Below are 13,964 nucleotides of genomic sequence, written 5' to 3'. Positions count from 1 at the left end.
GTCACACCAATCATGTTTTGTATGTTTTTACCATTACTCACTATTCTGGTAACATTAAGGGGAAAAAGGCCTGACCACCTTTTACAGGCCTGGTCCCAACTGCCATGTTCCTTCAGTGTCTGATCTGTCTGTTGGCTGGCTCACACGTTTGCCGCAGAGCAGAACCTCCCTTATTCTGCTGTCCGCCAGCACCTCCTTTTTTGCTCCGAGCCCATCACAAGACAACTCGCTACGTCACTGCTCCACTGCTGCGTCTTTGTCACTTCTTATGACATCCCATCTATATTAAATCAAATTAAATGGTGGTGTGGCAGACTTTTGACATCCACTGATGCGATATTGAAGATATTGGGGAAACTAGAGGATGAGTCGTGTGACTAACGTTCCCTTTTCTCTCCCACACACAATAGGAAAATGAATGTAATACAATCTCGGTTTCGTCCACATTCCTATATCTAATATACACTCACCGAGCACTTTATTGGGTATTTATTAGACATTTTTTAGACTTCTACTGCTGTAGCCTATCCACTTAGAGTTATGATGCGTTCTGTGTTCAGAGATGCTCTTCTGCATACCACTGTTGTAATGTGTGGGTATTTGCATTACTGTCAACTTCCTGTCAGCTTTGACCAGTGGCTATTCTCCTCTGACATCTCTCATTAACAAGGCGTTTCTGCTTGCAGAACTGCTGCTTACTGGATTATTTTTTTTTTGCACCATTCTTTGCAAACTCTGTAGACTAGTGTGTGTGAAAATCCCAGGAGATCAGCAGTTTCTGAGATACTCAAACCACCCTGTCTACCACCAACAATCATTCCACAGTCACTTAGATTGCATTTTTTCCCCATTCTGATCAACTGAAGCCCCTGACCCGTATCTACATGATTATATGCATTGCACTGCGACCACACAATTGGCTGATTAGATAATGACATGAATAAGTAGGTATAACAAAGTAAAAATATATCCGATTGACATTACAAATTATATAGATTTGGTAATGCTTGTCTGCACATATACAGTATCTCTGACTTAAACTTTTATAACTCATTTTCAGGGAGTGTTCAATACTAATAGTGTACAAATAAGAAATTACTAGTTCATCATTAGCTGTATTTAGCAATGGCAGTTGATGGGAGTGATGGTGACAGGTTGTACCAACAGACCCATCTGTGTGCTGGAGGAAGGACTGTCATGGTTGTAACTTTTGATGCGGACACCATAGCTGGGTATTCACATCACCGGGAGGGAAAGAGAAAGTATGGCTGTAAGCAGCATCAATCAAGGGGTGTCCCATTCTAATCTCAGAGCACTGTTAGCCCAAATTACAGGAACAAAATACCTATGATCAAATGCCATTCTGAAATTACATTAGCTCCATCCACTTGCCTGCTCATTTAAATGTCAACTAATTATCACCCTTTTTTACCTTTGTAAAGCAACAATTCTGGTAAGAAAGAATTCCTTGAGATTTGAATCTTGATTTAAATAAAACAGGAGAAAAAATTGAAAGGCAGAAAAATGACTTGCCAAAGCCAAGTGTAATCTTGTTGTATGTCTCGTGTTAAATCCATTACGAAATGTTCTCATCAAATACACACTTGCCCCGCACACACCATACTGATACCCCAGATGCAGACGGAGAACATGCTGTGTGGCCTTAATGCGGCCAGACTGATTGTCCAATTAATACACTCCTTACAACAAATTCCAACAGAATGAAGAATATATGGTGTATTTAACGTAGAATATATATGAATACATACATATCATTCATCTCATTGAGTCACACAGACAAAAAAAATGAAGATAAGAACACAAAGGTTCATTACATGAGCTCTGTAGTAGCTCGAAATTAAACTATATTGAATGACTTTGCCATTTGTAGTTATTTCCTTTGAATAAAAGTATTTTTACATCAAATAATTGTGAAATTATAACAGAAACTGTGGAGGAAAATACATTTGCTTTGTTCAGTTGTCTTCCCAATGCATTTTTCAACTGACGCCATTTCAGTCCTTTCTACATATGCGATTAGAAATGTACAAACATTAACCAAAACATTTTAGTAAGATATCTATAAAATACCAGAAATTTAACAATACTGGATGAATTATACAGAAATATAAAACCACTGTAAATGTTAGGGTATGGCTTTTTGGAGGAACTAAATTTTCAGTTTATAAGTGATCCCTAGGAAAGTCAGTATACTCAAACTCAAGTTATTAGCAGTGTCTTATGGCAGCAGACTTATGTACAAAGATACAATGGGGTGCAAAGATTTGGGCACCCGTGGTTTAAATGTCTGTTACAATAAATCTGTATGTGATCAAAAGCAAACCTGAACTCTAAATGAGTTAAACATAATTTTATAGATTATTTTTGGGAACCTTTTTGGATTATTCTTTAAAAAGATGATTCCTAAGGCCCAGCTCGAGTTGATTTACTTCAATGAGTCAGGTGAGTATAATTTCAGGGCTTTTTATTCTGAAGTAACTCCATGCCTTCTAAAGTATCCAACTGCAGGGGCTGTTCAAAATTAAGTGTCTGAAGTATGCAAAAGAAAACATTGTACTTTGAACTGATGAAACCAAAATTGAAGGTATGTTTGGAGAAAAAATGGTGAAGTGTTTGTAGAGAAGAACATCTTGCCAACTGTGAAGCATGGAGGTGGATCCATTATGCTTTGGGGTTGTGTGGCTTCCAGGAAGAATGCATTCCACCCAATATCAAGAAATTCTAGAGGCTAATGTTCAAAGGTCAGTCCAGACATTGAATTTGAAGAGAGGTTGGGTATTCCAGCAAGACAATGAACCAAAGCATACCTGGAAATCAACCATGAAAGACAGATGAAGGTTTTGGAATGGCCACTACAGTCCCCAGACTGTAGTGGCCAGATGCCGAAGAATATTTCTGAGCTAAAGCTGTTCTGCCAGGAAGAATGGGGAAAAATTCCAAATGGGAGAATTGAAAGACTCTTACCTGGCAACAGAAAGCATTTACAAGCTGTTATAGTTGCCTGAGGAGGAGTTCCAAAATTTTGCACAGGGCCTTTTTTCTTTGTTGATTATTTTGAAACAAAAAAATGTAAATAGAAAGTAATCTTGCTTTAAATTTTTAAGCAATGTGTCATGTTTAACGTTTAGAGGTCAGGTTTGCTTCTGTTCACTTAGATATTAATTGTAAAAGGCTTTTTGACCAGGGGTGCCCACATTTTTGCAGACTGCTGTATATCCAAAAAAGAAATGACAAACAGAAAAGCACAATGTTATTAAAAGCGATAAAAAATATATTTCAGGAAAAACCTGACAATAACCATTCCTATTATTGTTTGGCATTTGACAACTGAAAAAATTATTTTATATTTGTGCTATAATAGAAAATCAGAGTAAGGTTTATTTTACACCTAAAACATGATGTGATTTGTACAAATACCCAGTCAATTTGAGAGCAAAGAAAATAAAATACAGAACACACTTAGCAAGGTGCAGAATATATATTTTTTGTCCTCCATTAAAATGGCTTTCTTTGTGTGGATTCTCTGACCCGCTGTCTGTGATGAGAAGTTTTAAAGAGCACTTGTAGGTATGGATTACTTTAAGATCTCTCCCACATTTGTGACGATGTATGTACAGGTTGGCCAGCTGTACTGAAACACTCAAGCCCCCTCTTGCCCCTGTGAGACACCTGTTTGCTGCTGTGTGCACTTATCTCCCATAATCCCTGCTTGCCCTATGTGCACGCCAGCCCTCCCTCCATTAATCACCATCTACAGGGAGCTGCTAGGGACTGTCGATTGCTTCCCGCACTTTGGCCTTTTGTCTCTCTCCCTAGGGGTGTCCATCAGTGACAGGGCCCCGCAGCAGAATCTGCAGTGCTGGGGAAGAGCGCTGTGCGGAGCTGGAGTCTCTCAGCAATGGAAGGAGATCTCCATTCATGTTTTTTGCTGCTGCTTCCACCCTGAAATATGAATGGGCAGCGAGGCCCAGCTCGCCTACGGAAAGGAAGCCTCATTGCAGTGACAGCACCGGCCCTGTTTCAGGAAGGGAATATGGGCAAACTCACTCCTGCCTCATAGAAGCCAGTGACTGGGGCCCCTGTTTGGAAAATAATGAGAGTAGCTGTACATGATGGACATTCTGTTTGCCTTTTTTTGCCCTATTCTGGGGAACAGGTGCTGCCACATCACCCAGTGACATGCGCGTAAGGAGCTCAAGCTCACAGCTTCCTGTGCAAAGAGACGTATTAGCCTCTCACGACATGCCTGATGCAGCACAATGCAACAAGCTCATTGGTGGATCCCATAAGCGACTCTGAAGGAGGGGGAGAGCTGGAGAAGGAGGGAGTGAGTGGAACCAGTCTCCTTCCTCAGGGTAACTGCTAACCTCTTCATCTGAACAGCTGATGCACTCAACAATATGCAAATGATGGACATAGACACAAAAGAGCGAAGATTTCTTATTGGTCTGACATGCTATTTGCAACCATGTAGGCCTATTTTCATATCTATCCAGGAAGAAATAGCTGACTGTAAGTTGTGTTTCAGCCTTCAGTGGTTCAGTAACCACCCTCTTTGTTTAATCTTAACAACTATTACACTCCCTGGTGTAAAATCCAGCATGACCAGCTTGAAATGACCAGCTACCTGCTGTTTCAAAATATAGCTTGTGCTGTATTTTTTCAGCAGGGTTTCCATTAAACAGACTAAAAACCCTGACAAATTCCGGAAGAAGGTCTGATATTATTATTATTATTATTATTATTATTATTATTAGTAGTAGTAGTAGTAATAGTAGTAGTAGTAGTAGTAGTAGTAGTAGTAGTAGCAGTAGTAGTAGTTGTAGTAGTAGTAGTAGTAGTAGTAACAAAAACACTGACTTTTGCTTAATTACTCTCAGTGGTAACCAATCGTAACTGGGACATATTCTAACAGTTCCAAAATTCCAAATTGTTCTGTCCCATTCGCTGCCATTACAGCCAAAGCACATGGTTGTTTGGTGAATGCCATTTGGCAGTCAGAGTGGTGCTGAGGTTTAAGAAGGGAGGACAGCTATGAACACTGGACCACAGCTTGCCACCGATGCTGTTCCACAGCTTTGTCTGCTAAACCTTTCATTGCTTCCAGTTTTAACTTCTAGAACCTCTGTTCTTCGGGGGAGAAAGGTTAACGGGTTGTCCTGTGTTGTGACGTCATCAGAATGGACTGAAGTGACAAATCACACACGCAGAACTTCCAGCAGGTGGCACAATTTAGAAACAGTATTGTGATGACATTTTTTTGTGGGGCTGAACACCCGTTTGCAAAGGCTTCACAGTAAGGTGTCAGCGTCCTTCAGGCCGGCCCGGAAGAAGCCGAGGAGGTCTTCCCCTCGCAGACGGCCACTCGTGTGACACAAACAGCATTACTGAAAGTAAACAGCAGTCCTGCTCTTCCCTATGCTGTCTGTTTTCATTCTGCTCAGGCTAAAAATAGCACAATGTCACTTCATCATGGGCTCCAAGGCAGTCCTCTCATTTCTGCAGATCGGATTCTCAACGGGCGCATTAAAAGCTGCGTAGACATTAACAACAAAAACAACAAGGGACAGCGAAATGGGGAGCAAGACACTTTCCCAGCAACTGTGGCCAGCGGTAGAAAGAAAATACACAAACCAGTTCATTCTTCCCAAACGTCATATACAAATTAAAGGGCCTGTAACAAAACACATGGACACACGGGAGTAGAGAGGGACTGAAAGGGGGAAACTGTATCCGGTAATGGAGCCTCTTTAACAGGATTATAGGCACGCAGACTCTGTGGAACACACAGAAACATGCACAGCCAGGGTCAGACGCACCTCCACAACACCGGGTCCGCATCCCAGAACAATAGTCTAATCTATATTTTTTGCATCCAGTATTGAGGAGAAGTATTATGTCTATAGCTACTTACATTATTGTTATGTACATTATATAGAATAATTTAACAATGTAGATTTTTTTTGTACATGCGTGTCTTTAAAAAAAACCCTAACGTAAAGAAAGCTTATTACATAAGGCATATGTACAGAATGATTCCTGCCCTTGTCTAACTGACTTGGTATCAAACAGCCGCCTATCAAATCTACAGGACCTTACTAGCTGGCTAGTTACAAGTATTGAAATATGTACAAAAAATACAAATGCAAATGCCCTAGAATATATATTTATATTTATATATATGTATATATATAGGTTAAATCTTTCAATTAAAAAATGAATGAAAATTATATCAACTCTTTAAGAAAAATGCTGTTTCAAAAGCATGCGTTTGCCCTCAGACTTTCCTGTCTCAGATTGATCACTTCAGCATTCTGAAGGGCAATGGTTTGGGGTGAGGAACGGCTCGTCACAAAGTGATGCCTGCCCTTCCTGCATCTCCCTTTAGACCTCGACTCCAGGCCATCTACCCTCTTTCCCCCTGCTCACCGGGGTCCATTGCACTAACAGACAATGTATAGAGAGGCTGCGCTGCGCGTGTGTCCTTCCATCCCGCCTACACTTTAGACTCGCTCTCCACGTTGGCGATGTCCCCGTTGCGCTCCGTCTGGTCCTCGCCCTCGCGTCCGCCCTTCTCCGGTCGCTCTTTCTCCCCGTCCGGCGGCGCCTGCTGGTTGAGCTTACTCGCTACGGACCAGGTGAGCGGGAGGCGCGCCCGCGCAGCCATCTCGGCCAGCTCCCGTGCGCTGCACGTGGGCGTGTTGGTCTCGTACACCTCGTGGAAGCTGTTGTAGTCCACCTCGTAGAAGCCGTCCTCCAGTGTCAGCACCGGCGTGAAGCGGTAGCCCCACTTGATCTCGCTCGCCACGTAGGAGCTGCGCGCCTGGCAAGTCATTCCTGAGAAGCGGGAAGAAGCGCAAAAAAAAGAGCCGTCACCCTCCGGTCACGTGCTAATCTGCCATCACGGTTTGCATGGTGAAGCTAGCGAGGAGCCTGACAGTGCGTTTGCAGCTCAACCCGACTTGAGCGGAACCTGCAGCATATCCAGCCGTGGTACTTAGCTGACTTCTCTATACCGCTCTGCATAAGCTGTATTAATGTTGTCATTACCCAATTGCCTCCTTTTAAAGAGGCAGCTATAACCTAGTTTTTACTGTCCTTTATTCACAGCGTTCTATGTGGTCTACCTGTGGCCATGCTGCTTGTTTCTCTTCCAGTACCTTCCTCCCCATACAAACCTCATACAGTAAATATTCAGAGATGCTCTTTGATGGACAGGCAGCAAGGCACTGACAGTTGGCACAAAATGAGTTGTGGAATGCAAAGCAGTGCATAATGTAAATCCACAGGATGGCAGCCTACCGAACGCTACGGATACGGGGTGGGTTGAAAGGGAACTATTTATCATTTCAATTGGAGGATCTGTTGGATGGATACTCAATTAAATGCTGACATGTTCCTTTTCAGAATGAGCGCTGGGTATTTGATCAGTGATTCCATTATGTATGTGTTGCATTGGCTTTATGAAACATGCATGGGAAATCCTAAAAAATGAATAAATCCCATTTATTTATTTGTTGTGTGAAACATGTCTGTATGCATTTGAATATCAAAATCAAGGGCCCAAGATGACAAAAGCCCTGGCCTACTTAAAAAGACCAGCTGTTGATAAGTGGTTACTACGGGTGATGTAACAGGAAGCTGCGATACTACTGTTATTGATCATGGACATGTTCACATCTTCAGATGTTATGGGGGAGAGTATCTGGGGTTAGGGTTATCATCACGTGTGATTTCCAGTTATGCAGTTTTATAATTACACAACCTAAATATGCAAAGTACAGTCTAGCTCTGCAATTCTGTTTTTCTGTTTGGCAGTTTATTTTCCATAATTCTGTGTGATTCCTTGAAAGAAACCTGGTAAGTCTGGGCCCTCTAGTGTCTACCTCTGTTGAAGCTGAATTAACAGTCAGCATTCAGCACCCCTGCATCCTGATTAAGACAACTATATTGAGACCCTTCCCATACTGTATAAATCAACAAGAATGGGTGGGAACTGAATACCAGCATATTGTTACTGAAAATATCTACTGTAACTCAACTGGAAATGTATAAGGCACCAAGCAATTGTAATAATCATTCAAATTAATGCATAACACTAGATTTAAAATAGTGTGGTAGTTAACAGTGCTGGAGTTTATTTCAACAGGCAGAAAACAATATGAATCCAGTCCACAAGGTTGTAAGGAGAGTTAATGAACAATATTTGCACTGGTTCAAGTCAATTTTATTACTGAGTTGAAAGCCATTTTATTACAGTGCTCAGTCACACAAACACACACACACACACGAGTGCACACACACACACACACCCAGGGAGGCGGAATATTTGGCTCATGCTGGAAACAATTTTATCTTTATGACAGATGATAGCTGCACAGCACAATAGCACATATTGATTTGGATAGAACATGTTTTTACAGTGAGCATGTTTATCCAGTTATGACGGTGGTTGTTCAGTCCATTAGATCACTTATCCAGCTGAAAACTGCTGCAGGGGATTACAGCCTGAAAGCTGACCTGCTGCAGTGGGGACCACATCGCATTGAGCTTCAAGTTACAGCAGAGATGAGACTGATCTGCTTAAGCACAAAATACAATGATTTGTTTCACATATTTCCTTTTAGTAATTGTTTAACATTGTATTGTGCTGCTGAGTGAAAGTAGAATGGTAGGCACTGTCCCTAATAAGGAAGGTTGTACAGGAAGAAGCAAGTAAGGACAGTAATTTATGAGAACAAAAGTTGAAAGGTACAGGATGTGTCAAAGATTCTATCAGGGAGGAAAAGGGCATTTTGTCTTAATTCAAGTCCTACATTAAGCATTTTATTTCTTCCCTGCAGGAGTGAATGAGATGAAAGGCCTGGCACTGGGGACCATGTCAGATGACTCGTGAACACATTCTGAACAGTTTCACCCATCCAGTCTCTGCTAGCGGGGGCCTAGGCATGATGAGAAACAACCTTTAAAAACATACTGCCGTACAGAAAATAATCTTTGGATGTACAGACGTTTCATCATCTCATTGTGGCATGAAGAGCTCTTAGTCTGTAACGAATATTTAGGTTTCCCTTTTTCAGGGATCCTCATTTTGGGGTCACCATGTAGAAACGACACGTTTTATACATACTGTAACCCCCCCCCCCTCCTTTTCAGGGCACCATAACATTTGGGACAAATATCTTCACAGCTGTTTTTGATTAGTCAGGGGTATTTAATTGCATCGTTTGTGCAGGTATATGAGAGCTTTAGGCATCGACTCTTGATTCTAGGATTAGGTTGCCTTTGGAGTTATTGGTGTTTGTCAACATGAGGACCAGAGTTGTGCAGGAAGCCAATGTGAGGCTGAGAAATGAGAAAATAAATAGTCAGAGATGTAGGCCAAGCAATAGGCTTACCAAAATAAACAGTTTCAACCATGATTTTTCAACCATAATTAGCCATCGTTTTCCCTGAGGGATGAATTCATCCTCTGCCTTATTGCACATTGGCGACTCCTCTGGCAAATCGCATGGCTGCACTCTGTCTGCACCAGAGGTGCAATCCACTGAATGGCAGCCCAGTTCAGCATGCGGACTGCAGAGAGAAACCAAGTTCTGGCTAGCTGGACATGCGTCAGAGGATACAGTACACGTGCTTGTCTGCGCTCTCCCAAACTGACCCACTAATATAATTGTGCACTCCAAATTTACAGAAATGAAAACATATTATTAAAAATGCACAATTATGTCAACTGGGCAAGTACTGTTTTTTTGGTAAGCAACTGCTATTTTCTAAAATATCCCCTTGGATAGAAGAAAAAGCCTGACAGTTAATCCACAGCAGAGCTAAAATCTGTACAGTAATGTCAAATCATTACAAAGCTGCCCAAGTCACAAATTATTCCTGACAACTCCACAAGGCGTCAGCTTCCATACTAAATGAGAGACATCCTTTCCTTTGACAAATAATGGCTGCATTAAACTCTGTGCTAGTTACTTTATGTATTGCACATATAATGTGCCATTCTTGTACAGGCAGACTTGTGCAGCAAAATGTCCAATTATCCTGAGATTTTACTGTCTGCCAGTAAGGCAACAACATATCTGCATTTAATGAACAAACTTGTTCCTGATTTGGCTTTGTATGATTTTGCCCTGCATAGCTGAATACAATTTAATGCAGTTGAAACCAAATGTGAGTAGGATTCACATGGACCACCTTTTGTCTAACACAGAATAATTCTTGCTGCAATGGACTAATATGCTTTTACTTGGCAAAACCTTTTTAATTTTAAATTAAGGTAAAGTGATAAATAAAATAAGCCCTGCACTTTTATGGTTACGATAACCCTTCATAAAGCCGCCAGGATTGTAAATCACGAAAAACAACCTTTATTATCATTTTACTAAATGTAAAGGTAACTTATCTGCCTAGCTATTTATAGCTCGCCAGCCTGCAGCTTATTGTAACTGCACACCCTTGTGACTGAACCTTATCAAATTTTAAATCCCCAGCCGAACAGCTTTTGTTTACAGGAGCAAATGTGCTGTTTCAGGCCTGTGGGTAAAAACACTAGGACCACCTGGGAGGTGAACTCACTGGCCTTGGATCAGCAGGATGCCACCTGTACGCAGCCTGTTTACAAATCCAATTCAAACATTGGAGATGTGGCCTAGCTCTAAATGTTGTCTAAAGCGTCTTAATTTCAGAGAAGCTCTTAGATTGTCTCAAATCTTTAGTGGCTAGCTAACTTCGGCTAACTCCTCCTTACAGATGCCTTGCTAACTAAAGCAGCATGTAGTGTGGTGTGGAATCCCACTCAGGAAACTGATCTTGGATCCCTGATGCTAATCTGCTTTACCTCAGCTGTATCAGTGAACTGCAGAACATGCACATCACATAGTTGGGCCCATGGACACGGCATTCAGCGAAGAATGAAACAAATGCGGTTTAAAGCAAAGTGTAAGAGAATGATCTGTGATTCAAACAAAGGCTTAGTTCAAAAGCAACAGGCATTACACCTTTCAAAGTGATTTTATTTTTTTTGTTGTACCTGCGATTTTCAGAAGAATGTGAAGTGTAACTTTTCACCTCTCGCCCCGCCCCCTGCAGGAACACAGGAGGGAGACTCAGGTAACTGAATTATCTGAACGATGACTGTTTTGGGGTGGGATCCCCAATGTTCCTATGCCAGCAATTTGTCTCAACTGCCTTCAAGACCCTTCAATAATTTAGTAGCAAGAAGGAGATAACTTGTCCTGTAATGTCACTTTCATATAAAAGACTCTCTTGTAAGAAAGACTAGATTTCATGACAGATTTTCGTAATGTCTCGATTTAAGCTTCTGCAAAAGGCTGCAAAAGACGGAAGGAGAGGTGAGATTAGGGTCTCATACAACAATAGTGTTTTAGGATTATTTTACTTGTTTCATGGAGAGGCCACATAGCATAATCCTGGATAAAAGCACTCAAACGCCTTCAGAAGCAGGAACTTAAAATAACATCAGTAGCCCAGAGGTAAATAGAAGAGGCAGATGCCCACGCAGACCAACCCCAATGCATTTATGTAACTGGCGCTTCAGAGACTGGGCTAGGCTGGGCATCCAGTCTCTGGCAGGCGAGCAGAAAGAGTCCTGACCGTGGAGCCAAGCATGGACACACGCTACCACCTATGCGTGTGTGCTTGTGTGTGTGCGTGTTTGTGTACGCGTGTGCATGTGTGTGTGCGTGCGCATGTGCGTTTGTTTATGCGTGTGTTTGTGTGTGTGTGTGCATGTGTGTGCGCATGTGCGTGTGTTTGTGTGTGCGTGTGGGTGTGCATGTGCATGTGTGTGTGTGGGGGGGGTCTGTTTCTGTGGGAGTGTGTGTTACTGCATGTGATGCCCAATGCAGCTCATAGTACAAACACAATTGACAGGTAAAAATAGTCTTATAGTACTGTATATCAAAATCCATTCCCAAGTCATCAAAGCATTTTCCAGTCAAAAAGACATCCAGCACAGTATGAACATTAAACAAATCAAACAATATCACCAATATAAAAAAATACAATAAACAAAATGAACACATGGGCAATATGAGATGCCCAGTGGGGATGAACAGGTCCCCCCCTCTCCCACCTTGGTGAGCACGGTATTGGCGGTGCTGTGATTGATATGCTGGTGTTCCTTGAACAATGACAAGAGCAGTTAGTCTGTTAGTCTCACAGTGTGATCTGACCCTTTAAGGTTCTTCTCCCCAAATGTACACAGCTTTCTCTCTCTCTCTCTCTCTCCCCCTCTGTCTCTCCTTGTTCACACACTCAATCACTTCAATTCAGTATATTCAATAATGTTTTAAAAGCATGACTGCATACAATAGAGTTCCAAAACCACAATAATGAAACAAGACGTAATACAGATTCAGTACAATTCCACTGAAATAAATACATTCAAATAAAGGAAATGAAGAAAATGATGATGAGGATGATGATGAAAATGAACCATTAAATAACAGCAATAAAAATGAACTCCCTATCCCTGTCTTGTTCTCTCTCTCACACACAAATACGCAATCTTTTTCCAACACACAATCTCAATCTCCTCACCTCTCTCTCACACTCTCTAAGTGATACCTATGTGAATCTAGCAGAATAACACCAGTATTGACAGATCTCCAGGAGAGTGTGTGCAACGGTATTGAGTGACTTACAAACCTACGCCACATCTTACGGCGCAGCTGCCTGAAAGCAATGCATAAAAACCACTGCAAACTCAATCATTTTTCTTTTCTATTTTTTCTATTGGAACAGTGGACAAACAATTGATTGTGTATACAGCTTATCTGTCAAGTACAACGTTTGAACTAGTTTATTATGCAGGTTTGCAATTTCCACATAAGATGCATCTGAAGGGGGGGAAGGGAGATGATTCATTGTTGGTCTCAAAACACAACAATGCATTAGACTGCACAGTTTCATACAGATATATTCCATAATCATGTGTGTGTGTGTGTGTGTGTGTGTTTTTCTTCAAGTTTGAGGAAGTGATTTCTGCTCTTGGCTTCATGTAACATTCTATTCTGGCCTCTCTCTCTCTTTCACTCTCTCTCTCTCTCTCACTCTCCATCCCTCTCAGCTGAAAACTGCTGCAGAGGTAAAATTGTGAGACCATATGTCTTTGAGCTTGGCGTTTATGTTTCAAACTGCATCTGTTATCAGCCTCCAGCAGGCTCTGATCAAAGTTCCCCATAACTCTATCATGTCAAACCAGAGCCACAGCAGGAATGACTGCCTCAAACCCATCCCTCTGCTCTGAGCATTCAAATGCCCTGTCTCATTGGTCATCAGCTTGGCCAATAGAAAATTGCAGCTGGTTTGCAGGATGGTCACTAGAACAACCATCAGGACTTTCCTACTAGCCTGTACAGAACAGAAAAGCTCATATAATAGCCTGTAACCTTTTCATATATGTCTATAGAATAGCTTGCAGAAGAATCATAGCTTTTTCCTATTGGACTGAAGCTTTCACAGCTGACCAATGAGGAAGACGTTTTAGAGGACGAAACAATGAACCAAGGCTACCATGCTGAGAGAACACTGCTCGGCAACCTGTCTTTCCCAGTGCGCCAGGCCGCAAAGCCAGCCTGTGGCTGAGAATGAATAATGCAGGCAGATGACCAACCACTACCACACAAATGCGGCTCATAGGGACATGCAAACAAACTGGACTTCATGTCTGGAAACCATGTAGTATTCCTGCAGGAGTGCCAAAGGGGACCATACCATCAACAGGGAACAAGTCACTGGAGATTGCCTGTGGGCTGTCCATGTGCCCTTGTATTCCCACCAACGTCCTGCCCACATTACTGCAGGCCAATAACAGCCTCTGATCTGGGAGTAGGAGGGGCTTGGGGAGCAGCTTTGTTTGGATGACAGGGCGAGATAATTACTGACATTGATGCTGACCAGATATGATGTGACCT

The 13,964-nt window shown here is 42.0% G+C and overlaps 1 protein-coding gene across 1 annotated transcript in view; it reads right to left on the bottom strand.

Annotated features, from left to right (window-relative positions):
- Positions 1-6,517: 6,517 nt before the first annotated feature.
- The window catches only part of kcnj6 (potassium inwardly rectifying channel subfamily J member 6), a 53,876-nt gene continuing 46,429 nt past the window's right edge, over positions 6,518-13,964 (bottom strand). The window contains exon 3 of the mRNA XM_061248842.1: positions 6,518-6,858. Within this exon, the coding sequence (XP_061104826.1) occupies positions 6,518-6,858 (341 nt within the window). The remainder of the gene's footprint in view (positions 6,859-13,964) is intronic.

The sequence above is a fragment of the Conger conger genome, chromosome 7 (genome assembly GCF_963514075.1).
Source record: "Conger conger chromosome 7, fConCon1.1, whole genome shotgun sequence".
Taxonomy (NCBI): Eukaryota; Metazoa; Chordata; class Actinopteri; order Anguilliformes; family Congridae; genus Conger; species Conger conger.
Note: the sequence above shows the minus strand (reverse complement) of the source record. Positions and strands in the feature narration are given on the sequence as shown.